The 27,613-nt window shown below is 32.3% G+C and overlaps 1 protein-coding gene across 2 annotated transcripts; it reads left to right on the top strand.

Moving 5' to 3' along the window:
- Positions 1-373: 373 nt before the first annotated feature.
- Positions 374-27,613, top strand: LOC134262088 (integrin beta-2-like). Of its 2 annotated transcripts, XM_062744477.1 has the most exons (14): positions 374-441; positions 12,627-12,681; positions 13,560-13,648; positions 19,591-19,776; positions 21,291-21,413; positions 21,760-21,891; positions 22,122-22,256; positions 23,113-23,244; positions 23,487-23,621; positions 25,112-25,243; positions 25,551-25,595; positions 26,157-26,277; positions 26,371-26,464; positions 27,257-27,613. In XM_062744477.1, exons 1-14 carry the CDS (start codon positions 411-413, stop codon positions 27,578-27,580), a joined length of 1,734 nt encoding a protein of 577 aa, XP_062600461.1. In that variant the 5' UTR covers positions 374-410; the 3' UTR covers positions 27,581-27,613. The 2 variants fall into 2 exon arrangements, with proteins under 2 accessions (XP_062600461.1, XP_062600462.1); XM_062744478.1 differs by lacking the exons at positions 21,760-21,891; positions 22,122-22,256.

Here is a 27,613-nt window from a genome sequence, read left to right as displayed (position 1 = left end):
TTCAAATATGACCTGCTTTTAAATAAATCAATCTTTTTTCTCTCGTTGTAATATCCTGCGGAGAAATGAAGACTTTGCTTGAATCGTACAATGAAACAAGGGTTTTCTTCGTCATGGTATATGGTAGAAAAGTAGGATAAGTATTGCAACAATTAAATATTTTATAATTCATTTATTTATTACATGAAAATATGCTATTCAATTGATTCAAAGGGTTTAAACACCGGAAAGAAGTGGAATCTACTTGACAGCTGTTATAAATAGTCATTTAAAAACGTATTGTTTGAATATCAGTGATAAGGACGTCAGAAGAGGCACGATTTAAAAAGCATCTCATCTTAATCGTCTCAATGTTTGTTACACATAAGGAGTTTGAAAACAGGAAGTATTTTGTACCCTTCCTTTTTAATATGGAAATGGAAAGGACAAGGTATATCGAATGTAAGTACTCTCTCTGTATTTAGATAAAATGTTTGCACTGGACATATATATATTTTTTATTTATAAATAAAAAAAATGGACCCTGAAGAGAACACTTTTACCTAATTTTGGCAATAAAATGTCTCTGACAAATAAAAATATAGCCCATACTTATGTTAAGGAAGTACAAAATTTATATAAATGTTTATGTGAAGAACGTCTATAGGACGTGAAGATTCAATTTTGAAATGTAACATGTACTCAAGTCTATTATCTACCAAAGAAACAGTGCACGTGTATTCATATAATATGAATCATTAAGAATTCTACGGTGACGGTCATTGCAGAGATAAAAGAAATGCCGAGGACTTTATTCTCCAATATATCACGAACGTCATCAAAACATTATCAGATCAGAAACACGTATCAAACGTGTGCAATTGAAATGAATATTTCACTGTAGAATGAAATACTTATTATGTTCCCCAAACGAAGTTGGGGAACATATTGTTTTTACTCTGTTTCTTATTATTATTATTAGGGTCTTCCGCTTCCTTCGGAAGACCCTACTGTTATTCTACTGTTTCTTATTATTATTTTATTTTTTTTTTCCCGTTCGATTTTTGACAGGCGATTTCTCAAAGACCTTTGGACTGATTTTTATGAAACTTTCAGGTTAGATACCTTGTAATTAAACCTATTTACACCTGTTTTCAATTTTTTGATGCATGCCTTTAATTGTGAGTTATTGCCCTTTAATTGATAATTTTGATGTCTCGTTTCCACTAAAAATCTCAAGAACGACGTAAGATATTTACACGAAAGTTGGAGAACTTGTAGCCAATACATTGTAGATGTGCAGAACGATAAAATTATAAGCTGATTTCCTAAAGTTTGGAAGCTATAAAACGGCAAATTTCAGTAATTTTTTTCTTTGAATTTTTGCTACTTTTTGTGTAATAACTTTTAAACCGAGAATAATTTGGTTAGAAATATATAACAAAAGTTGTGGGTAATTACGAGAGCTTTCATATTTGATTAATGAAAAGGGGCTGGCCCCTATAATTAGGGGTTAATAGCTCATACACGCTTTTTTCTGATAGCTAAAAATATTGGTATATTATGAAAAAGTTTGACTGAAATAATTTCGAACTTATAAAATCTTGTCATTTGATATAAAAAGAAATAAACTTCCAGCTATATTTAATTGATTTTTTTATAAAACAAGTACATGTATGTGAGAAACCTTTCAGGAACAAGTTGTCTACTATAGCCAGCCAAGCCTTTACTGCATACATGTGCACATTTTTAGTTGATGCATCTAAAAGATATAGTTTTGATTCGGTGTTTCTTTGTTTTCTTTTTATTCAAATAATTTTAAAATGTGATGATGTACACAACAATAATTAGTACCTAGTTTAGAGGATTTTTTCGCGCTTGTTTGTAAACAACGCGCGGCATTGTGGGAAATAGGAAGGTACTAAAGACGCGATGTACTAAACACTGATTTGACCTGATTCAAATTTGTCTGTAAATGTTCCAAACAATTGAATTTTTGTATAGCATATGCCTCGAAGTCATAAAGTCTGTAAATAAGTAATTTAAAATACTCAATATTACCATTTAATTAAAAATTAAAACGTCAGGTAAATATCAGGTCTCTAGTATATCCCGTTTTTAATGTGCCCCTTCGAGTCGACGTCGGACACATGTTTGCCATGGTTTACAAACTGAAAATAGAATGATTTGTGAAGTTGAACATTTTCTCACAAAGAATCCGTTTGTAGACATGTACACTCATTTAATCTGCAGATACGAAGTACTTTGTCACTTCTCTGGAACATTATTCTAAGCAGAATTATCCCGATTCATATATTCTAAGAATCTTGTGTGAATTGTTTACGAGGAAATTCTGACTGTCACATTAACAAGGATGAACACTCTTGACTCTGCTTCGGATTCCCCAGTGATAATTGTATCGAGTGATGAAAGAGCTGACGGCGACATTTTAATGTATGATTGGCTTGGACCATTGGAATGAAGGTTAGAATATTTTTATTACTTAAAATTTACACTCTGATTACATGACAGTGACATACATTGATGTTATTAGAAATACACAGACACACCGATATATTATCTGTTTTACAGTTCAGACGCTCTCTGTTTACCTTGTAAATCCCCACAGCTTTATATTTTATTTTTTTTAAATTTGAGGATGTAATTTCAACAGTCCTACTAACTATCATAGTGATCATACTCTATAATTCAAACTGCACTTAATGTTACAGAATATATTCAACTAATTATATATTGACAGTGTGACTGTAAGGGTAAGGGCAGATACTTATTTAGTTTTAATTTAGATTGTGCTTGTCAAGCCGCATTTGACATTTGGTGCATAAATGCTCAGTGTTCACAGTGAGAGTTTATTCAAATGTTTAATTCGAATGAATTCACTGCTCATTAAATTATTCCCATTAGCTCAATGTGAACATGAGTAAGGATAGCTAATTCAAATTAAATAGAAATGAATTTTGAATGTAGCTTAAACATGTTAAAGAAGCTAAGCACCGTGGGTCCAAAGTACACTGCGGAAAAATTGTGTGGAGCAATGTGCAAGTCACAATCTTCTTTTGCCAAGGTCTTATCATAAGAGCTCGCATCATGGGCAGGAATTTGTGCTGCTGTCTGGACTCGCTATAAATAGATGTTCTCAAAAAGTCTTAATTATTTAATATCATACTTTACTGACAAAAAAAGGACAAATATTGCTCAGTTAAATTGCAAAAGAAATTTGTTTAAAAAAATTGTAATCATAGAAAGTTTGCTTTTTTGTTTGATAAGACTGCTGTAATGGTTTAATGTTTGTTTATTTGCCTTAATCATACATTTTTCAGTCATTTCATGGTGCCACCACTTGGGATGGTATTAGCTGCAAATATAGACTTGTACTCAGCACTTATTGCCTTTAAGAAGTATGAGATCCATTTTGTGCTAACACCTACCGTGACACAGAATCTTGGTTTATGCAGTCTCATAGGAGTAACCTGTCTAAAGCATTTAGCAATGGGATTGGAACCTGCGACGTAAGGTTCAGCTTCTTATTGATACTTTGATTTATAATATTTATTTGAGAATTTCACTCATTCACATACTTAGAGATGTTGATATATATTGTTGAATAGCATCAATTTAGACCTTTACTTAGCTAAGTAAACATGTACTGTGAGGTTTTTAAGGTCTCATTCATTTTATATGCCAGATGCATGTTAAGGAACATTACTGCATAAATGTTTTTGTCTTAAATTTGAAGCTCTTTACTAATATAGAGATATGTTAGTGTTAAACCTCTTCAAATTAGGGTAGACCTTTACTTTAAACTCAGCAATGTGAGTGTGTTGTGTGAACTTGTGTTAGCGAGACAGTGTGTTGTATGAATTTGTGTTAGCAAGGCAGTGTGTTTTGTGAACTTAATTGTGTTAGCCTGACAGTGGGTTGTGTGAATTCTTGTTAGCTTGACGATATGTTGCGTAAACTCGTGTTAGCGGGACAGCGTGTTGTGTGAAATCGTGTATAAAGTGTAAGTGTGACAGTGTGTTGTGTAAACTCGTGTTAGCTAGACAGAGTGTTGATTGAACTCGAATTCTCGAGACTTCGTGTTGTGTAAACTCGTGTTAGTGAGACTGCGTGTTGTGTAAACTCATGTTAGCGAGACTGCGTGTTGTGTAAACTCATGATGATGTTAGCGAGACAGCATGTTGTGTGAACTCTTATTAACGAGACAGCATGTTGTGTGAATTCGTGTTAGCGTGACAGTGTGTTGTGTGAACTTGTTATCCTGAAAATTTGTCGTGTGAACTGGTGTTAGACAGATAGTATGTTGTGTGAACTCGTGTTAGCGAGATTGCATATTGTGTGAACTCGTGTTAGCCAGACTGCGTGTTATGTGAACTCGTGTTAGCGATATTGCATGTTTTTTGAATTTGTGTTAGCGTGACAGTGTGTTGTGTGAACTCGTGTTAGCCTGACAGTGTGTTGTGTGAAATGGTATTAGGATGACAGTGTGTTGTGTGAAATGGTATTAGGATGACAGTGTGTTATCGCAACAGCGTTTGGTGCGAACTTGTGTTAGTGAATATGAGACAGCCTGTTTTGTGAATTCGTGTTAGCGTGACAGTGTGTTGTGTGAACTCGTGTTAGCCTGACAGTGTTTTGTGTGAAATGGTATTAGAATGACAGTGTGATGTGTGAAATGGTATGAGGATGACAGTGTGTTATCGCAACAGCATTTGGTGCGAACATGTGTTAGTGAATAGTGAGACAGCCTGTTTTGTGACTTTGTGTTAGCGTGACAGTGTATTGTGTAAACTCGTGTTAGCGTGACAGTGTATTGTGTAAACTCGTGTTAGTGAGACTGCGTGTTGTGTAAACTCATGTTAGCGTGACAGTGTGTTGTGTGAATTCATCTAAGCGTGACAGTGTGTTGCGTGTACTTGTGTTAGCTAGACAGTGTGTTGTATGAACTCGTATTAGCGAGACTGCGTGTTGTGTAAAACTTGTGTTAGCAAGACAGCGTGTTGTGTGAACTTGTGTTAGCGAGACAGCGTGTTTGTGAATTTGTGTTAGCATGATAGTCAGTGTTGTGTGAACTCGTGTTAGCCTGATATTTTGTTGTGTGAAATTGTATTAGCGTGACAGTGTGTTGTGTGTTAGTGTGACAGCGTGTGGTGCGAACTTGTGTTAGTGCGAAAGTGTTTATCAGTGTTGTGATGGCGAGCTGTGTGATAGCCTAATGGCGTCTTTTGTGTCGGTAAGATGGCACGCTTTTATGAAAGTGCTATTGAGCTTTAGCAAGTGGCCCTATCTGGACACGCCTTATTATAACTGATCAGTTCTCAGATATACAGTGAATTACCGGTATTATTGTCACCATGAATTCAGCATTTACAGTTGCAATTACCTAGTTAGTAATCATAAGATAATGGTTTGCGAGTTTTAAAATTATGGTGTTCCAATGATGTGAAGTTGCAGTGTGTTAGCATGTTAATTTCAACAGACTGCCACTCCAATGCAGCTTTAAACAACGCGCTGCTGTGTTTACACAAAACAAAATATCATGCAAACACAACTCTAAACAATCTGTTGAGTGTTAGCTTCACTGCATGTTGGATTCAGTGTGCTGGCATATTATCACTGACGTACATGCTAGCACATTGTCACCTCGTGCTAGTATGTTGTCATAAATACTCTAGCACATTATCCTAAACCCACTAGTGCATGATTACTTTGCACTTGTATGTTGTCTTATTAGGGGATAGCATAAATGACTGCCTTAATTGGTGTAAACTTCTTTTAATTGATGAAAGAGTACATTAAAATTTACAAATTATACACAGAAAATGTGACAATATCTTATCTCTCAATTTGATAATCTAATTTATAATCTCATGAATTGCACTTTTTATTAGTAAAAGAATTATAAATTAAAAAATTTCAATTTCTTTTGGATAGATGTGACTCATCTGAATACTGAATTTTGATACCAAGCATGACCATGATTTGCCAGAAGATCATCTGTTTGGATGTGACATGGAATAAACAGCATAGTGAAAATAAGTCAAGTTTTGGTTTGTGAAGACAATTTTTAAACACACTGTGTATCATTTTTAAATTTTAATTTGACAACATAAATCCACAAATATGAACATATCAATTGCTCTCAGTTTTTCAAGTGAAATAGTTTTTGTAACAGAAATACATGTACCAGTAATTACATTGGAATAAATGTTATTTTTAAATATAATAATATTTTGTTTGTGTAGCATGTTGACCTCTTTATTAAGGTCTTCCCTTTCAAAGTTTAGACTTACTTATTCTAATGATTAAGATAGATCCTCTGTCTTCAGCAGGAATATAAGATCTTGTAATACATGTATGTGTATTTTTTACAGTATAATGTAAAAAAAAATGTTATTTTGGCACACACAACTAATCAAAGGCATAAACATGTGTATGATTCCAAGGAATTCAGTACATAGGGCATGTACATGTAGTTTTCTAAAACAAGATTGAAGAGATGTCCAGTCGCATTTCAATGTCAACTCCAAAACTGTGCCTGTTGCATACTTATTAGCCCATCTGAGCTAAAGGAACCAGTAAATTTTTTAAAAACATAATTTTATCCATTATCATAATTGTCTAAAATTTCACAATATCATTTTCCAGAACCAAAGTGAAACTTGGCACAGAGCATCCTTAGTGTAGGGGATTCAAATTGTTCTTATGCAGGGCAATACCTTCAAAGAGATTTGTTTCTTTAATGCTGTAAATGTATTATTTTTAGCTTGTACAATATTTGGTGGAAATTGACTTTTGAATAAGTAAGCGTAGATATTCTTATTTATGTTTATGTACAAGACTTTTAGCTTTGTACTTGATTTAGTGATTGCTGCATTCTGCCAAAGCCGCTAAAAAAAAAATACACAGCCATATGTAATATGTTCACAATATACCTTTCAGAGAATTTTACACTCCTATTGAGGTACCACCAGTTGCTAGTGGAAAGCTTCAAATTCGAAACATACACAACACATTTCTGTGCGTTTATTATAAAAGTATTGTTCTACTTACTGATTGCAACTAATGAAGATTGTTCATCATTATTATAAATACATTTGGATTTTTTGAATTATTATATAATTTGTTTATTTTATTTACCTAGTTATATTGTATATTAAATGATTTTAAAGCCATTTTTAAGATGGTAATGTAGCAAAACACTTATGTTTCTGTAGTATGACACGTTTCACAAACATAATTGCAACAAACATGATATATCCGATATCAAAAGTCATAATATTGGAAGTTAAACTGTTGTGGATACGATTTCAAGAATGCTGTTAGAGAGAGTACCCTTTAGACCTCATGCTCACACCAAATTAAAGAATTCAAATAAGGGTTTTTGAGACAAATCGAAAAAGAGAATGTTAGCAAAGTTGACAGTCTAGACAGAAACATTTAATCTTTTGCTTATCGCTAGGAAGGAAGACCCACTCGTTGCTTTGCAACGAGCTTTGCTCTAGTTATTATTATTATTATTATGTTCCCCAAACGAAGTTGGGGAACATATTGTTTTTACTCTGTTTCTTATTATTATTATTATTATTATTATTCTTTTTTCTTCTTATTTCTTCTCCGGTACTTTTTTGTCCGGAAGTGTTCTCAGAAACTGTTCACCAAACTAAGTTAAAACCTTTTTAGGGTTAGTAGGCATGTTGTGTAGATGTGCCGAACGAAGGTCATTTTGCGCGCATTCGCATGCACGTGCGGGCGCGTGCAATGAGTAAAATGACTGATATATTTAATATGGTTGTAACTTTTATATTTCTTGATAAAATGTTTAGAAACTCATTACATAAAGATATATAAGTTGTGTAGATAAGATGACATGGTCAAATTTGCATGAACTCACGCGCATGCACGTGCGCTTTGCTCTGATTGGCTGAAACAGAAATCTCAATATCTTTTTTGTTTTATGATGAAATGCTTTGAAATTTATAACATAGACATGCATTAGGATGTACTACAATATGATATATAAAATTTTTCATGAAATCACGCGCATGCGCGTGCGCTGCTATCTGATTGGCTGAAACTTTAAATGAGTATAACTCCCTTAGTTTTCAAGCAAACAGCATGGGATTTACAACATAGATAGACATAAAGGACTCCTACAGGATGGTATGGTCACCATTCACATGCATGCACGTGCGTGCACGTGCGCTTTGCTCTGATTGGCTGAAACAAAAATCTCAATATCTTTTCTGTTTTTTTTACAAATGCTTTGAAATTTAAAACATAAGCATACTTTAAGATGACTTACAATATGATATATAATAATTTTCATGAAAATACGCGCATGCACGTGCGCTGCAATCTGATTGGTTTAAACTTTAAATGGCTATAACTCCCTTGTTTTTCAATCAAACAAGATGGGATTAAGAACATAGATAGACATAATGGACTCCTACAAGAAGGTATGGTCATCATGCACGTGCGTGCACGTGCAAATGAGTAAAACAGTGTAGACAAGATGTTGTCTTATTTAATAAGGCTTACAGGGAATATGGCACCAAAAGGGAGTTGGGGAGCGTTTGGGGAACATCTGTAACGGTTCCCGTTACAATTAGCACTAGTTATTTTTCTTCTTCTTCCTGGGTACTTTTTTGTCCGGGAATGATCTCGTAAACTATACATCCGACTAAGGTGAAATGTTTTTAGGGTCAGTAGACATGTTATGTAGATTTGCGGAACGAAGGTCATTTTGCGCGCACGTGCTTGCAAGAGCGTGCACGTGCAACATGTGAAATGACCGATTTAATTGATATAGGCGTAACTTTTATAATTTTTGATGAAATGCTTTGAAACTTATAATATAAGGATATATTAGAAGCATAGACAATATGACATGGTCAAAATAGCACGATCTCACGCGCATGCACGTGCGCTTCGTTCTGATTGGCTGAAACTAAAGTCTCAATATCTTTCTTGTTTTTCGACGAAATCCTTTGAAATTTTGAAAATAGCCATGCATTAGTATATCCTACAACATGATATATAGCAATTATCATGAAAACACGTGCATGCATGTGCGCTGCAATCTGATTGGCTTAAACTTTAAATAGCTATAACTCCCTTGATTTTCAACCAAACAGGATGGGATTTGGAACATAGATAGATATACTGGACTACTACAAGAAAATATGGTCACCATGCACATGCACACACGTGCATGTTCGTGCGCTGCAATCTGATTGGCTGAAACTTTAACAGCTATAACTCCCTTCGTTTTCAACCAAACGGGGTGAGATTTAGAACATAGATAGATGTAACGGACATCTACAAGAAGATATGGTTACCATGCTCATGTGTGCACTTGCGTGCATGTGAAATGAGCAAAATCAAAAAAACACTTGAATGAGCGTATCTTTTTAATACTTTTGGATTAAATACTTAAATATTTAGTATATTTAAATATATAGATTGTGTAGACAAGATGATATGGTCATTACGCACATGCATTCACATGCACACGCGTGCAATGCTAAAATTTGAATGAACTTTGTACACTTCTGGGTAAACGTTATTAAAGTCTCAAATGCATCGAGTTTGTCTTATTTAATGAAGCTTACAGGGAATATGGCACCAAAAGGGAGTTGGGGAGCGTTTGGGGAACATCTGTAACGGTCCCCGTTACAATTAGCACTAGTTTCGACTGCATCGATGTGTCGTCTTTCAAAGCCTAGACACTGTACTGTACATTGCATAAAGAAGCTGGCTAATATAGGTTTTTGTAGCTAAGCAGGACTGTTCCAGTTTTTGGGTTTAGTAATAAAGCAAAGAGAAACCTGATTTTGTCGTTGTACATTTAAATAAAATAAATTTATGACACAAATAAGGAAAGGTTTCAATAAGGCTGTGTTGGCCCATGTATTTTGCAAAAAATTAAATGGTATAACCAACAATTTTAAACTTACTTTCATTTTTTTCAACATTCCTCATCTCCTGCTGTGTATTTTTTTGCAAGAAAAAAAAGTTTAGATAATATTGGAATTAACAATAATAGTATGGTGCCCTCAACCATTTTTACATTTTGTAAACGGGAAAATCTCGGAGGGTTATAATGTTTACATGTATCCTAGTTCACCAGGTTTTCCATTCTGAATCAAAAGCATACTTTGATAATTGATTACTCATATTTTCAGAAACATTATTCTGAGATATGGTTGTACTTCGCAATGCAACTTAACACTTACATACTGATTACTTTAATTTGCTAATTTTGCAATCTGTTGAGCTGTGATTAATTTATTCAAACATTTAAAGTGACTGATACACATGTACATTTAATCAAAGAGATTTATTATATCCCTGCTCTGAGGTAGAGGAATTATATTTTTGGCCCTTGTGTATCTGCCTGTCTGTCTAGCTGTCTGTGTGTCTGTCTGTAACAAATTCTTGTCGCAGTTGTTTTGGCTTTTAAAAGTATAGATAAGGTCACTGATCATTTGAGCAAAGGTTTTGTTTTTTTTTATATAACTGATTGTTTTTCATACCTTTTAATATTATTATACATAGCAAATATGTAAAAGCATACATAATTTCCATTAAATTTTATAACTACAATTACAGTTCTATTTAGAAAAAGAATGCATCAGTTTGTCTTTTGTGTTCATTCAGCCCTATTCTATGTTTCCTGATGATATCGTATTGTTAATCTTTCTTTGGTTTATACAACAAAAAAAATTCCATACATGTAATAAATTTTCATAACCCTCATAGAGGCTTTTAAAGGGACTCTGTAGATACCCCTTGGTCACGTGACTAATATAGATTGCTTTTGCAAATAAACTATAAAATATGACAGAGGAAACATTACATGACTAAACTAAAGGAAATGATTTGAACTTCATCATGGGTTAAAAAAAAAGCCTTGTTGAAACCCGACCTTCATAATATATAAAAAAAGGTTAATGCAGGGAAGCTTAAAACGTCTGTCTTCCATTCTCGGGAAAAGAAACAAAACCCACTAGTGTTAAATGGAACAGCGTAATCGATATATATTGTGACCTAATTCGTTTCTCTGTACGGGAAACGATCAGCCTTATTATAAAGCTCTTAGTAGAATAAAGATAAAGTCTTTGTTGTCGTGAATGATGAAGGATATCTCTTCGTCTTTTATCTTTCAAACAACATTTCTCGACCTTGGTTGTTATCCTACAACATTCACGAAAACGTAGACTTGTTAAGGACACACCGCTTAATTTGCGTCTCGCTAAAGTGTCAACTTATACAGTATTTAATGAAAATGAGGATAAGAAAAAAACACACCAAAACAAATATTGCTATACGCAGCATAAATAATTGCTATTGAGGCACAAATAGATTTGCTTTTGTCCAAATAATCAGTAAAAATTTTGCTAGACCAGACTTTATACTTATTTCATGTCACGATCCGGATAAGCTGCAGAGTTATAAGCGCTCTCGATGAGAACTTCGACAGACAAACCAGAAAGCTTCATATGCAAGCAGTAAATAAAAAGTAAAGATAATGAAGTGTTGGATCTCATAAAATCAATACGCAACTCAAATATTAAAAAGGGCATAAAACACAGACCCCTGGAAATGGCCTAAGATGAATAAGCATCCCCTGTTGACCGATAATACCCGCCTTGAGCTCTTGTATTGTACAGGTAGACGGAACTTTCTCTATAGTCAACTTATGAAACAAAGCAGCCAAAATACGACCCAATTTTAGATTATAATTTCTAGCAAAATGACAACGCTAAAAAATAAAAAAATGCCTTTTTGTAAACGAGGCTGTTGAAATCCCTATAACATTGACTTATCAGTAAATATTTAACTGATGACATGTCTAGCGAATAAGTTTGGGAAAACACCTAAAGTAGTTGAAGTGGAATATTACATAAAGAATTGCTGTTAATCGAATAATTTAATTTATGATGATTCATCTGTATTTATCTGGATTGTTTATCCGAAATTTCTCAACCAGAGAGCTCCAATTCTTTAGCTAAATAAGTAGATTTTTTAAATAAAATGCAAAGGAAATAAAATGCTGCCCGAATAGCTTGCTTACTATTTTACCACTTAAAAAAACCCCTAAAACTACAACTATTCCACGAAAGGGACTATCTTGAAAATATAGCATGTTTATTTGTAAGATCTTCATTAAGAAAAAAAATGTTATATCATGCTAATTACCCCTCAGTCTTTTACATTTCTCGGTTAAAATTATACTTCTGCTTGATTATCAAGTACTATATATTTCGAGTAATGTTGTGAAGAAAATTGACTTGATTTATTTGCACTTGTAGGATAAAATATGCATTGCATCTACGTACTAGGAAATATCTCAGATGATTTAAAATAATTTAAAAACCCCGGAATTTAAAAAAAAAGTATTGAAGTATTAAGTAAGAGTGGCTTAGAAATGCAAAGTGAGGGTAATTTTTTATAGGAGGATTGATCCTACAGTCATGTCTTTTTGGCAATACCATAATACAACAAAGAAAACAGATTAAGAGACTGATCAACTAAAACTTCCTTGCTGTCCACTATAATAAAATGAATAATATACATGTATTTTGTTGATTTATGTTAAAAGATTTCTTTTCCAATTTCAGGGTTCTTAACTTCTGTAATTTTTCAATTTGGTTCTTTGGCATACAATATTGATAGGTATGTATGCAAAAATGGTTGAAGAAATGTTCAGAAGCTAAAATATTGCATATTAAGTATGTTGTACAATATAAATAAATCCTGGGTCCCATAGACACAGTTATATTAAAGTATTTTCTGATAAGAATTAAAGCTATTTTCATGGAATGATCAACGGAGGTAAATTTCGTGACAAAAGGAAAGGCATTCTTACTAATTATTTCAGTGCCAATGCAATGCCCTTTATGTTATTATGTTTTCTTATTATATTTATTAGTTCACAGACATTTTTTTCTAAATTGCAATGTTTAAACCTGACAGTATTATCCATTTAATTGGGATGATTTCTACAATTTATTTGATATTGAATTAAGCCAACTCTTGACAGATTTTTTTTCGCCTGGAGATTGGGGCCCAGGGTTTACGCTTTTGATCTAGTATTTGAAATATGTGACATTTTTTTTTTTCAAAATATTGAAATTGTAATCATTTCAAAAATTATCAATTGTGAAAGAAGTACTGAAAAAGTAATTAAAAACGGTTTAAAACTTGCCTATATTTCAACAACTTGTGGACTGGGTGTATGCAAGCTCTTATAATTGAAAATATACAAGTATATATGCATGTTACTTCATAATTGATTCTGTCAATAACATTAACAAAATAAATAAAATTATCTTTCTCATTATTTCTACTCATTTGACAAATTTGCCTCCAATTGAACTATCATAATTTGTAATGATTTGATGATTATCTTGATATGCTCGCTTTATTTAATTTTTCTTCCCTGATATTTTATCTTGTTCAATTATAAAATTTAAATTTATATGTTATTTCTAATTGTCAACAATTAGGTAAATGATTTTTATATAATGCAGTTAAGCGTATTTTCTTTCCAGGGAGGTTTGCCTGGAAACACCCTTCGATTTTGCAATGAGAGACGGGTGCTACTTCACATTAACAAAGGCAAAAACTGTCTTTGAATCAGGTAATTAGTTAAATATATCCAAGCTGCGAAAAATCAATAAATGTAAGCCATATCATCCAATTTTAAATCAATTATTTTTTATCAGTCGAATACAAGTTTTAATTTCAACAAAATAAAATTATTAAAAGTTGGTAGATTCTACCAAAAGGCATTGGTCTAGGTTGAATGTTGAACGGTACTTTGATGTCTTACACATTATAATATACTTGAAGTGTACTTGTATCTTGCTTTTTTAACCTTTTCTCCGTGTCTGTAAATAATTTTTCTTGTATTTTATGCATACAAGTATTTATATCACAATTTGTTGTGACAGTTCCTTGAGCGATCATTATTAGTAATGAACTCATTTTTTTAATCAAAGCGAAATATACAAGGAGCAGTTCAATGTTGCAATTTTTTTTTTCAAAACGATTTTATATATATGTACTTCAGTTTACATCTTTAAAAACTTTTCAACTTTACATGTTTTTGTGAACTAGATAAAAATAAAATAATTAATACAAATTAAATATTTATCTACAAAACAAACTTAAGGCAAAATTAAATGATTTAATATTTTTTTTTTAATTTACAATTTAATTTTTATTTTCTAGTATTAAGTGGCTCTCAATTTTGCTCAGATAACAGTCTTGATGTCGATTTTTTTGCCAAGGAAAAAGTTCTCACACATTACTTTAAGAATAAATCGCAACACCCGTATATGCACTCATATACATAAAGAGAAGTACCATGGTTAAGGGTTTTAAATTTTGACCTTTACTTGGCACTCAGAACCATTCAGAAGTGAGGGATCTTTACAGTGCCAATGCCTATTGGGACACGGGTCCTCGATTTTAGGGTATCGTCCGAAGTACTCACAACTTTGACTTCAAAGTGCCGAACGAATGGCAAAGAACCAGGTGCTAACTAGTTTTTATCGACTTAGCTCAGTCACGGTCGAGAATCGAACTCATGACCATCCGATCACGGAGCCAACAGGACGTAGATTTGAAGAAATGACGCGAAGAGTAATTTTTGAGAAGTTCTTGTTTCAAAATTCTTTGATATTAAAGCAATGTGCACGATCATATAAGTGAAATAAATGTCATGGTTAGTTGAATTACAAAAATCTCTAAGAATTTCAGATTTTTATTTACCAATTTACGGATTAGTCATAATGCATGTATTAAATTTCAATAAATCAAAGAAGATTTTAAAAAGACTGATATATATTAATTTACTTTACATTTTCTTAATATCAATTTAACCATATTTAAAATCGTACGTTAGAATTTTTTGGTTGGTTATCAGGCATAAATGAAGGAATTTGGCATATTGATGTTGAATTTAACAAAACCTTTTCAGAAAAAATCTATAGATTCTTTCATCATTCAGTGAAAAAAAAAATCATTATCATAAATTTATCATACATTTGTAGAGAAAATACGGATTTACGTTTTTTCAAAACTGTCAATGCCTTAAAATTTAGAATAGTACATTAATTTTATTAAACTTGCAAGAACCCTTTTATATCGGTAAAAAAGTGTTAATGGTTTATATTTAAATACAGCGAGGCAGTACTCTTTAGATGGTTTTGCAGAAATCGAGTTTGGAGTTTTGGGAGAGGGCTTTAACTCCTTAGGATCTCCGTAATGGTGCAAAGTGGGAGTGATTCACTCCCGCACGGATTTCGGCTCAAATTGTTAGTAAACGGCTATGTAATTAACATGTCTTACCCATACTTTCAAAATGTAGTTATCCAAGACATAAATCGATCTAAAAATATACAGAAGATTCCATATATCGCTTATTTTTCTTGTATGTCAACATCACAACTTAAATCTATCGGCCATGTTTACTGACCTTGACAGATTTTATTTTGGGACAGCCAAAGAGATTACGAATCTATAGGGAGTGACTTTCTTTGAAAATACCTTATTTTAAGTCTAAATGACGCTGTTTACGCAAAAATAACACACGGAATGGTTTTATTTATCAACTGATACTATTCTTCACAATCACTTATAAACACCGACACCAGCTTTATTGATTTATTCTTAATTTCAAGCGTACGTTACGCGTGACCTGTCATGGCGGCTGAGTAGAAGCGACAAGTAACTATGTAGTCGACAGTGAATAAAAATCTCGTCTTATTAGAAGTAAGTTGATAGTAAAAACAATTTATTCTGCCTGCAGTCGCCCGTATTTAAAAAAAAATATTTTGCATCATTACGGAGGTGCTGAGGAATGCAGCCCTCTCCAGAAAACATCAGATTAAAAAATCGGAGAGGGCTATATTATTGCAGCTAAAGTTTCCCTACTGTTTAATTATTGAATTCAAATGCTTCTTTCAATTGTGTTCATGGATTTGTAATTTTTGAATAAAGTAACTGTTCTTTTTTGGTGAAATATATGGATACAACGAACAGCATTTAAATTTAAGAGTCCAATAAACAATCAAAAAATAGGAGCAGAGCTAACAAGGTCCTCAAAACATCAGGTGTGGGATCAGGTGCCATAGAGGGATTTGCATTCTCTGCTGACCGGTCACACCCGCTGCGTGCTCCTCGTCATGATTTGGTAAAAACGGGAAAGAGCCGTTTATATATATTAGATATATAAATTGTAAAACAACTAGATTCATATAAAATATTTGCTGCAGCTTTTTAAATATAATATAGCACATGTAATTTTATAATTCAAATTGTCTTTAGAAAATTTCTTGAATATTCTCATTAAAGTGTGTTCTTCTTCTGTTGTCTTAAATTTGTGGCATCCCCACACCCTTGATGAGTTTTCGCTAGAAATTTATAGAATATTTATTGAATGAATTTATAGAATGTTTCTAAGCACCAAAATGCATGCTTACAAACTCGCTAGACGAATAGGTTAGTTACGAGAGATTAAAGGTCTCTAAACTTTTTATGCTATTAACTTCGTGTAATGTTTTAATTTTTATCGTCTTATCAACATATAAAGTGTAATAACTACTTATTTATACAAATATTTTGAATTGCATTTAGAGGTTTTTACTTAATTTAAGGCAACTACTTTTGTTTATTTAATTTATTTTTTATTTAAGTCTTATTGACTTCAAAATTATATTTATTTTCAAATATAAACAAAACAACATACTTAATTATATAACATTTTTGATTAATTTTTCTTTTTATATGACAAATGTAATAAGTTTCGCTATAAACCCTGAAAAATGCTAAGTCACACTGGAAACAGTTATATAACATTTTTGAATACGTTTTCCTATTATATCACAAATGTAATAAGTTTCGCTATAAACCCTGAAAAATGCCGAGTCACACCGGAAACAGTTATGTCCGGCCGGAAACAGTTATGTTAACCCTCACCGGAAAGAGTTATGTCACTATTTCGATCACATTCGCGTGTTTTTACGTTACGCATTTTTGCTCGGGTTCGAGATGTTATGACGTCGGTTGCTAAGCAAATGTAAACAACGGAGCGTTATTCTTAACGTCAAGAAAGCATTTCTGGATTATTTGTGAAAATTTCAACGATTTTAAATGATTTAATTTTTTTTTAATTTTAAAAATGTCATATAACATATACCACATGGCTTCTCGGGCGACTATACCAGAATATTTGCCCCTCGTTGACAGGAAAGCCCTGGAGTGTTATGTCACCCTCTGCCTTCGGCATCGGGTGACATAACACTCCAGGGCTTTCCTGTCACCTCGGGGCAAATATTCTGGTATGTCACCCTCGAAGCCATGTGATATATGTATAATGTCACGCCGGAAACAGTTATGTCACCCCCGACGGAAACAGTTATGTCACCCTTTCGATAACGTTCACATGTTTTTACGTTACGCATTTTAGTTCGGGTTCGAGGTTTTATGAAGTCGGTTGCTAAGCAAATTAAAGTAAAAAACACAGCGTATTTCTTATCGGAAAGAAGGCATTTTTGGATTATTTGTGTGAATTTAATTTAAACGATTTTGAATGATTTTAAATTTTCTTTAAATTTTAAAAATGTCACATAACGTATACCACATGGATTCTCGGGTGACTATACCAGAATATTTGCCCCTCGGTAACAGGAAAGCCTTCGGCATCGGGTGACATAACACTCCAGGCCTTTCCTGTCACCTCGGGGCATATATTCTGGTATGTCACCCTCGAAGCCATGTGATATATGTATAATATCAATATAGTATTGTCGATATGAAAATAAACAAATAGTTATATTAATATTATTGTAATATAAATAGTTTTGAGAAAGAAGTCGGAAAATAGTACTTTCGAATTAAATTCGCGGGGCGGGAATTCTACTGCATTTTTACTTTTCTCGAAATTCAAGGAAAGTTTATCAAATCAAAAAAAAGGGAGATGAAGAGATATCAACAGTTAGATTCACAGGGTTTTTTGTAACCATCACAACTTTTGAAAAGGGGGAGGCAAGAATATCTTTGTGCCCCTCATCCAGCTTTTTTCGAAAACCTGAGTACAGTAAACATCTAATATATTCTCAAAATAGAAAAGAATGCTCATAATTGGATAAATTAAATCTCTGTATTTCTGTCAAATATATATTATGTAGATGACACCACATTTTTCCCCGTTTAACTTTGTGACTGAACTTTCACAGATTGGCTTAAGTCACATTTTTTTTTATCCCTTTAAGCAATAAGAAGAACTATCTGATGTATTGATTGTTACACTTTATTCGTAATATATATTCTTTCATGGTACACTGCTTTTTTTATTTTTTTTTTTTGAGTATGGTAGTGGAGCTGTGGGTTTCGAGACTGTGGAGATTAGCGTCCATGTGACATATCCTAATTATGCTATACCGCAGATTGGTACAAGAACAAATATTCACAAGGAACATAGCCAGTGTCACTTTTAATACGTGTACTTTCTATTTTTGCTTTATCAGCGAATGGAACTTATAATAAATGTTTTATTGGGATATTGAAACACAGGGAAGATCGGATGGCAACTGTCTTTACATTTATATTATTTTAATTAAGCAATAATTATTATGTAGACTTTGCTTGCACATAAATTTTACTTCATTTTTTTAATGTATCAATAAGAAAAAAATAACTTATAACTAGAAATGCATATCCTAGTAGATTCATATCTTACTAATTAGAATGATTTGATTAGAATTGGTATTTGCTTAACTGAGGACAATTCAACTGATCATTTCCCTCCCCCAAGTCTTCTTTAATATGTGAAGATTAGACGTTTCATTAGAATTCCCGCGCCCTTGAAGATACAGTATTATTGGGAACAATATTTTGCAAACATTGCCACAGACATATTTACATCAATTTAACTATTATGTTTATAATTTATAGTGTGTGTTGAGCCAACTACATCAATACCTTTAATTCTCATGATTAAATCAATCTTTATCATATCGATATTTCTTTTGAGTCGCCATAAGTTATGGCAATAAAATTCAGCATACAATAAAGACATTTCAAATTACATGAAATATCCTGACACAGTAGAACATAAATGAAAATAAAACGTCATAAAAGATTATACACTGCATGTTGGTAAGACAAATGAGTAAAAAGATAAACAATTATTGAACACAAGTATAGAGACGGTACCGTTTCCGTAGCTAATAAAATAAGGAAAATTATTAGTAGATGTAATAAAAATACTACAAGTGTAACTCAGGAAACCATTTACAAACAAAGCAATCACCAAACTTTATATGTGAATTCAATACGTACCTGTACATGTGCTAATTAAACTTCTTCAATTTTCTTTAGATGTCAAATTGATAAGTTTCTTTAAAAAAGTTTTCATTTGTAGGATGATAAGTTAAGAAAGCACAACAATTTATGTTTAATATTTTTTATTTATGCTATGAATGGTCTTCTTTAATAAGTGAAATAACTCGTTTACTTAAACAACACAGTATTTTTGCTTTTAGACAGTTTTTTAATGCCTACAATTTTTTTTAGGAATGGGTGAATGTCCCATTAAATGCCATATAAAAATCAATAACCTGAAAAGGGGGAAAAGGCACCAACTGACAACAATAAATATTAATTTGAATCGTTCAGACAAGGAATGGACGTCGACGTTTACAAGCTGTTTCTATGATAATGTAGAAGAGACAACAATGGATATTACTTGCAAAAGAGAAGGTAAGGTTTTTATCCCAAGTCACGACACATTTTCTTGTGTTCATTGTTTTCATATAACCTGAGACAATCCAGTATGTACCTATTATTTAAATTTCGGAAAAAGGAGTTTCAATGGGGTTGTTTTAAATTTGGCCCCTTCAAAAATTATTAAATCAATCGTGATACTGTAGTTTCTTTATTTTCGAGAGTACGTATTCTTGCAAGATGGCTCTTCAGCTTCAAATCAAGTCGAATAATTTGCGAGTGGACAGTTAATCAAAAGATTTACATGGATTTCAGCACCAGATATTTGTTTAACCTTACATCCTGCAGAAATGTACAAATCAACGTCCATTCTTAAAAAAAAGACATTCCCTACATATAAATTAACTATACTGAAATATATGTGAAGCAGATTATAGCATGAGTTTCTATTCAAAAGAATCTATAGCATTTTCCATCAGTACCAATTGCACCCTGTTATTTGCAGATCTATTTTTGTGATCATATGAGAGATAATTTATTTTTTACAAAACTGATGCATGAGAAGAAATAAGTTACTGTTGTCTTCAACTCGACATTCAGATATAAAAGCGAACTTTTATCAATAACAATATATACTACCATTTTTACATTCTTGTATATTATCTCGAGATATTCCTGTAAACACAAAATGAAAAGAAACCACGAAGTCTGAAGCATCTGTTTCATATTTGGATACCAGCAAAAGACGTGAATAGTAACCTACATGGAATAACATTGAGTTGTAACAAACATGATTACTTCAACTTTTCTATCGTCATTTCCCTTATATATAAGCAATAAACCATGATTACGTGCATATTTATGTCTTCCATTTGGTTATGTACGCAAAAGCATTTTGGAAATTTTACAGACAATTACCATAACATTGTCAGTACACAATCTATTCGTCGCATGACGCTTATTTTTCCAATTGTTGGGCCATTATTTTCATATTGAATTTTCCACGGAGTTTCCGTGTACCCACTCATATCAAGGACCACAAGGTGGGTATGGGGTATGACCGGTTGACGGGGGATGCTTGCTTACCCATGACACTTGATCCACCTCTGTCGTTTTAGAAGTTCATACATGTTTTTGTTTCATTTCCAATTTGCATTGTATCTATGGAATTTTAAGCTAGAAACTCTTAGTAATATTTCATTTAAATACAATCATAACTCTACTGTTGGAATTTAGTTTTCTTGTAAAGGGTAAAGCAAAGCAATTGTCCGGGATCAAATTTAATGCGTGCATGTGTACAGCGGGAAGAATCTTTAACTTTTTTTATCAGATTATTGAGATCATAATATTAATACATCCAACTGCCGTAATTATTAAAACGCGGTATAACATTTTCCCCTGGACGTTACTTTTGCGGCACAACAACCATTCTTATCTTTTTCTTTTCAATAGATAGTGAAAAATTCATGTAAGATTTTTTTTTTTTGAAATATGTCAGAGTAAATGTTTCTTTAGGTGAGCGTTATTCATGTGTTATATATTTCTTTTAGCAGATTTATGTACGATAGATATGGATTGTGAAGACCAAACAAAGACATGCTTATTGACGGGGCTTATTGGAGTCTGCGTGTGCAGACCTGGGTATTTAGGATTCGGAAGCGAATGTTTAAGGGGTAAAAATATATATGAATAGATCCATTCCATGGACTTGATTATGATTTTGTTTGTTTATTTGTTTGGTATTTTGTTTTGCATGCAAGGGCCTATTCAGTCGTGTTTTGGAAATCAACATGCGCCCAGGCATTTGGCAAAAGAGGGGCAATCAATGAGTAAAACAATAATAATAAAAAAAATTAACATGTAGAAATATTTAAAGTACTGTATTGTAACAAAAGTAAGTACTCACAAAATTTAATACATTTCCCCTGATATATTAATGTTACACTAGGAACTGATTTTATCAGAATGTTTTCATATATATAATATTTATAAACGTTTTGGAACAAATACTATTTTCAGGAAATTTAAAATTGAATGAAAAGTGCAAGCGAAATGAACAGTGTTCTGTAGTTTTTGGTTCTGTTTGTCTGGATGGTACATGTGTTTGTAGACCAGGATATTCTCCATTTAATGATACGGAATGCTTTTTGTGTAGGTAAATTTTAATCGACAAATAATTTAATGATAAATTATTTACTTAGACAACAATCAATCAAAAAATCAATGTTACAAAATTTAACACACTGAATATCTGTACAATTAATTGTTGTTTTTTAGATGGAATATTTTTAATGATATAGATTTTTTTTTATTTTTGAAAATCAAGTTACATATATAGTGATAAATTGATCATGTTCAGTTGAATTCATTTCTTTTTGCAGCAGACATCTCGGAAGATTTATGTACATCGACAAAGGTGTGTAAAGATGTATCTAAGACGTGTAAGTTAACAGGACAAATCGGCGAGTGTGTTTGCAATCCCGGGTATATAGGATTCGGAAACACGTGTTTAAAGGGTAAATAATAGCATCTATTTGTTTATACTAAATAGAAAAGTTGATGTCCCTGAAAAGGGTTTTCAATATATGAATATATTGATCAATGTGAATCATTGTCATGCACTTCAAATACATGACAGAATGTATCGAAAACCTATTGTACGAAAAGTTTCTTTCATCTTAAATGGGTGAATTTATACATTATGATTTAACGTAATTCCACGCTCCTATGATGTCATAGGTTTTTGCAAAGACTGTAATAATTAGTTTAAATTCATACCTAATAGAACAATATCTTTTGGAAGAATGCTTTATAATAGATGTAATGACATATATTGTTAAGTAAAAGAATTTAAAAAATGCATATTTTCTTTATTTAATCAATAATTCAATCTTTGAAAAATGTTTACAAGGGCAATAACTCCTCCTAAGGTGTCTTCATTCAGGCATTTGCTTTATTGTACATTTACAATTCAAAAGTATCTTATAAGCATTTAGGAACATTAAGCATCAGAATAATGCATTTACACCAGTTTTTACATATTTTTTATAATACATGTACTGTAAACAAAAAATGTGCGATTTTTTTTATGTTGACATACACTTCTATTTATTTATGTTTATCTTCTTAAATAATACAGTGCCCTATATTTTTGCAATAATTGGAAAATTATAATTATCTTAGATGAAAATAAGTGCAGTTTTGTATTTTGAACCATTGAAATTGTGAGGGTAGAAACACCTTAAAGTCTTTATACTTAAGCATTGTTTGAAAGTTTTTTTTTTCTTTTAAAGATTTTACTTATAATATTTTTTTACGATTAATGTCTTATGATCCACAATTATTATATGTTGTATCATTTACTGTTTTCAGGCAATTTAAAACTGAATGAAACGTGCAAGCAAAATGAGCAGTGTTCTGTAGCTTTTGGCTCTGTTTGTCAGGATGGAAGATGTGTTTGTAGACCAGGATATGGTTCGCTTAATAATTCGGAATGCTTCTTGTGTAGGTTAATTTAATTTAAATATACTCATAAATCGATGGATAATTCAATTTACAGGTACGAGAATCAACATTCAATCAATCAAAAGTCAATTTTACAGAATTTTACACACTGAAAATCTTCACAACTAACTGTTGTTCATTTACATAAAATATTTCAACTTTTATCGATTTTTTTGAAAATCAAAAATTACATTCTTGAAAAAAGATAAATCAAGTACAGTTGAATTCATTTATTTTTACAGCAGACATCTCGGAAAACTTGTGTACATCGACTAAGGAGTGTAAAGATGTATCCAAGCGGTGTATGTTAACAGGAAAAATCGGCGAGTGTGTTTGCAATCCTGGTTATATAGGATTTGGAAACACATGTTTAAAGGGTAAATAAAAAAGTTGATGTCCTTTAAAAGCGACTCAATATATTGGAACATTGATCTATGTGGCTCATTGATATGTACTTCTAATACACGATAGAATTTGTAAAAAAAAAAAAATAGGGGTTTGATACGTGTACATGTATAGGTACGACTAGTAGGGGATCCCCCTAAATTCCTAGCGTATAACTTAATTCATAATGACCGTTCTAGGTAGCTCAGTCGGTAGAGCACTCGCTCCGTGATCGGGAGGTCGTGAGTTCGTATCTCGGCCGCGACTGACCTAAGTCGATAAAAAAATGGGTATAAAATAGCAATTGTTCCTTTGCCATGCACTCGTCACTTTGAAGTGAAAGTTACGAGTCCTTCGGATGAGATCTTAAAAACCAAGGCCCCGTGTCAGCGACAAGTGTTAGCATAATAAAGATTTCTCAGTGCTCAATTGCCCTAAGTGCCGAAAAAAGGTCTGGCATACGGAGACGTCTCCACATAAGTGAAAAATTCTCGGGAGGGACGTTAAACAATATGCAATCAATCAATCAATCATAATGATTTAAAGTTAATATCACTTAAGCGTTATATAAAAGGGTTTGTTTTTTGAATTTAGGCATTTATTCAAAATAATTTCACATTTAAGTCTTATCCGCAAATATTATTTGTTAAATATGCAAGTATACAATCTATACCCTTAACCTTTGAGTGACATGTAAATGGGGTCATGCATACATCACAGTTGAATAAAATATGGGAAATATTTTGCTCAAATATATCAAAATTATAAATATTCAGCTTAATTTGAGACAGAATTGTTTTTTTGCCAGGCAATAACATGAAAACCCCGAGTTGTGGTCATAGTTGAAAACTGAATTTAAACAAAATTGAGTCTATAAATTGTTCAAATCTTCCTTCTACGGTAGTGGTAGTAGGGTGATCACTTCGTGATCGGAAGGTTCAGGTTCGATTTCCGTTCCTATGTCAAACCTACATGTAAGACATGATCATACAATGTGCTGTAGCTAGTGTCATGTACATTGTCAATTGCCCAGCACTAATAAAAATGGCATTTGTCTTTCGTATGTCCCGGTAAGATCGCTCACTGCTCAAGCCTTCTATATTGTATCATCTGAAAAAATGAAAAACTATTGACGTTATTCAAAATTTTTTAGTCAACTTTGAATTCACGCCCTTTTAAAACTGCAGCTGGTTCCTTTTGTAATATATTCACATGTACATTGTACCTTAAAGATTACAAAAATTCATATGGTCTTTGAGTTGGCAAGAACAAGTTATCTCTTTTTGGGTGGCGTAATATGCTGTTAAAAGGACAGGTCTTGTATACTAGGTGTTTTTCGTTTGTACTTCCCCTCTAAGTAATTCAAATAATTCATAAGAAATTGAAATCTTGTCTTGATTCCCCAAGCTACCAATTTTGCCAGATAACCAGATTTTTACCGATTTTTTTTTATATTTCATACATGCTTTTCTTCTTTGATCAGGAAATTTGAAACTAAATGAAACGTGTCAGCGCAGTGAACAATGTTCCAATGTGTTTGGTTCTATTTGTCACAACGAGACCTGTGTCTGTACTCAAGGATATGTTCAACTGAATGATACAGAATGCGTTTTGTGTAATTTTTTTAAACTTGGTAGCATATTTATATATCTAATAAAACATAAAAAAGCTTGAATTGAGGAATGTTAATTTTTGTTGTTGGTATAATTTTGTCGAATTTTATAATTTAGATAATGATTGAGTATAAAAATATATTTCTTTGAAGATTCATAGTAAAAAAAAACAATTTCAGTATTTGAAAGGGCTTTATGAAAACTGATTTTATTATTCTATACATGTCATTGTTTTAATCTTGTTGAAAGTTTTTTTTTGTTATTTTATGTTGAAAGTGTGACATTTTTAAGATTTTGGTATGTTTGCAGCATCCATAGACGGTAATTTACAAGCACGTTTCCAGGATCTGAAAGGTACTGAAATATTTAATATTATATTTGTACCTATAGTTTTGGGATCAATGACAAAATAGAGACAACAAACAGTATTAAAAAATTAGCTGAAAAGTCCTTTAAAATACAAAATTGGAGCAAAGCAAACATGGGCTTGCAAACATAAGAGGTAAGATTAGATGCAAATTGGTCAGTAAACTCTCTCTAGAAAAAAATAATCTCTATGAGTTTTACTTGATTTTTTGTAAATATATTTATTTTTTTTTAATGTCTTTTAAAGAAACGTATTGCTGCCAGCTGCTATGTTGAACGTGTGAGATAATAAATCATATCGACACGAAATTAAATTGTACAAATGGCATAACTCGTAATTTTGAGATAATAAGTAGAACTCAAAAGATAATTAGTCGCATAAATGACATACAGTAGGTCGTACAGGGTTGGGTGCAAACTACAGCTAAACTCAGAAGTTTTCTACTAGTTGATTTTAAAAACACTCAACTGAACTTAATTTTTTGTTTTGTATTACTTCAAAAGAGTAACCAAACATATTATAATCTATTACGTATTATATAATTACAGAAAATAACATAGCCGGCTTAACAGCTGGATCGGTTTTTGGTGGCCTTATTCTCGGTGTTGCTCTGACGGTGATCGCTTTGACAATCTTTCTTTATTTACGACGTGGGAAAAATAAAGAGAAGTACGAATGTTTAATATCTTCATTCAAATTCTGTGTTTCATTTTGTACTCGTTGTATTTCAGTATACAATAAAGTATTTTTAATGTTAAATAGAGAATGCTCGAAGGTTGCTTTGTATAACAACACTTCTCATGAAGCTGAAATAGATGCAGACCAGAGTATTCCTGGCATTCACCGAACAAATGAGGTAACTTTAAAGAAATATAGACAACATATCAATTCAGTTCACTCCATTGTGATTAATGCATAACATTTAAACATGAGAACATAATGTGTATAATATACAGATGCATACATGTATTATGGTATTTTTTCCCTATTATATGAAAGAAACTGATATCTTCTATAAAATGGATTAGGCTCATACCGGTAATTTTGTGCACAACAGAACATTAATTATTCAAGAGATCATTTGCAAAATGCGAATGATGTACTATTTAAAGTAAAAGTAATCATCATTTAGAATTGTATTTTTTCATGATCTACTTCTCTTGGGAAGGAGATAGATACTAGTATATGTGAAATATATGCTAAGATCGCAAGTTTCCTTTTATAAAAATTAATTGGTTGTATTGGTAGAAAAAATTATAAATCATGAGATGTGAGCTTTGACAGATTAAACAAAGTGGGTTTGCACGTGCAGGCTACAAGTTATGCGTTTGCAGAATTGTCTATACATAATGTCTCTTTTCATTTTTGTTCTAGGATCTGGTTGGCACTGAACTTCTTTTCATTGAAAGAATGATTAAGCTCTCTTTTAATGATGATCACATTCAACAGATAAAGAAATTGGCTAAAGCTAAATTAAAATAAATAATAATAAAATGTTCAAGATTTCTTTGAATTACTAAATAGCAATATCATTTACTAATCAGACTATCGAATGAATGACGTGAAACTACTCTATGGAATATGATGTTTTAATTCTTCAAGATGATATATAAATGAAATGGAACTCTTTAAAACATTTCGGTTTCAGAAAAAGACTGTGAACGTTTCACCATTTGCTAATTCCATCGGCTTGACAACAAAGAAAAACATTCAAGAAAGCAAAACACGGTCGATGATGCATAATGACGTAAATGATGACGTATACAGCCATCTGCATGAAAAAGACGCGGGTCCTGACGTTGATGAAACCTACGACCACGCCCATGGAAATCCCAATAAATTGATGGAAGAAAGCGACTACAGTTATCTCAATACGGGAAGAAGAAATGAAAGTCATGATATTTCTGTTTCTGAGAATAATGATTATGATTTCCAAGAACCGGTTGGTGATTACTATTCAAATAAAAGATAGTGAAAAGACACAATTCATATCCATTAGCAAAAA

Source organism: Saccostrea cucullata, unplaced genomic scaffold, assembly GCF_032062105.1.
Source record: "Saccostrea cucullata isolate Sc308-1 unplaced genomic scaffold, CSIRO_AGI_Scuc_v1 ctg3364, whole genome shotgun sequence".
NCBI classification, from domain to species: domain Eukaryota; kingdom Metazoa; phylum Mollusca; class Bivalvia; order Ostreida; family Ostreidae; genus Saccostrea; species Saccostrea cuccullata.
Note: the sequence above shows the minus strand (reverse complement) of the source record. Positions and strands in the feature narration are given on the sequence as shown.

Excerpts from the sequence above, each read along its gene's own strand:
- LOC134262088 (XM_062744477.1), top strand. The coding sequence starts at position 411 with ATGGAAATGGAAAGGACAAGGTATATCGAAT. Across the intron at positions 13,649-19,590 it reads AAAAACTGTCTTTGAATCAG|GAATGGGTGAATGTCCCATT; the intron begins GTAATTAGTTAA and ends AATTTTTTTTAG. Across the intron at positions 23,622-25,111 it reads TGGAAACACATGTTTAAAGG|GAAATTTGAAACTAAATGAA; the intron begins GTAAATAAAAAA and ends TTCTTTGATCAG.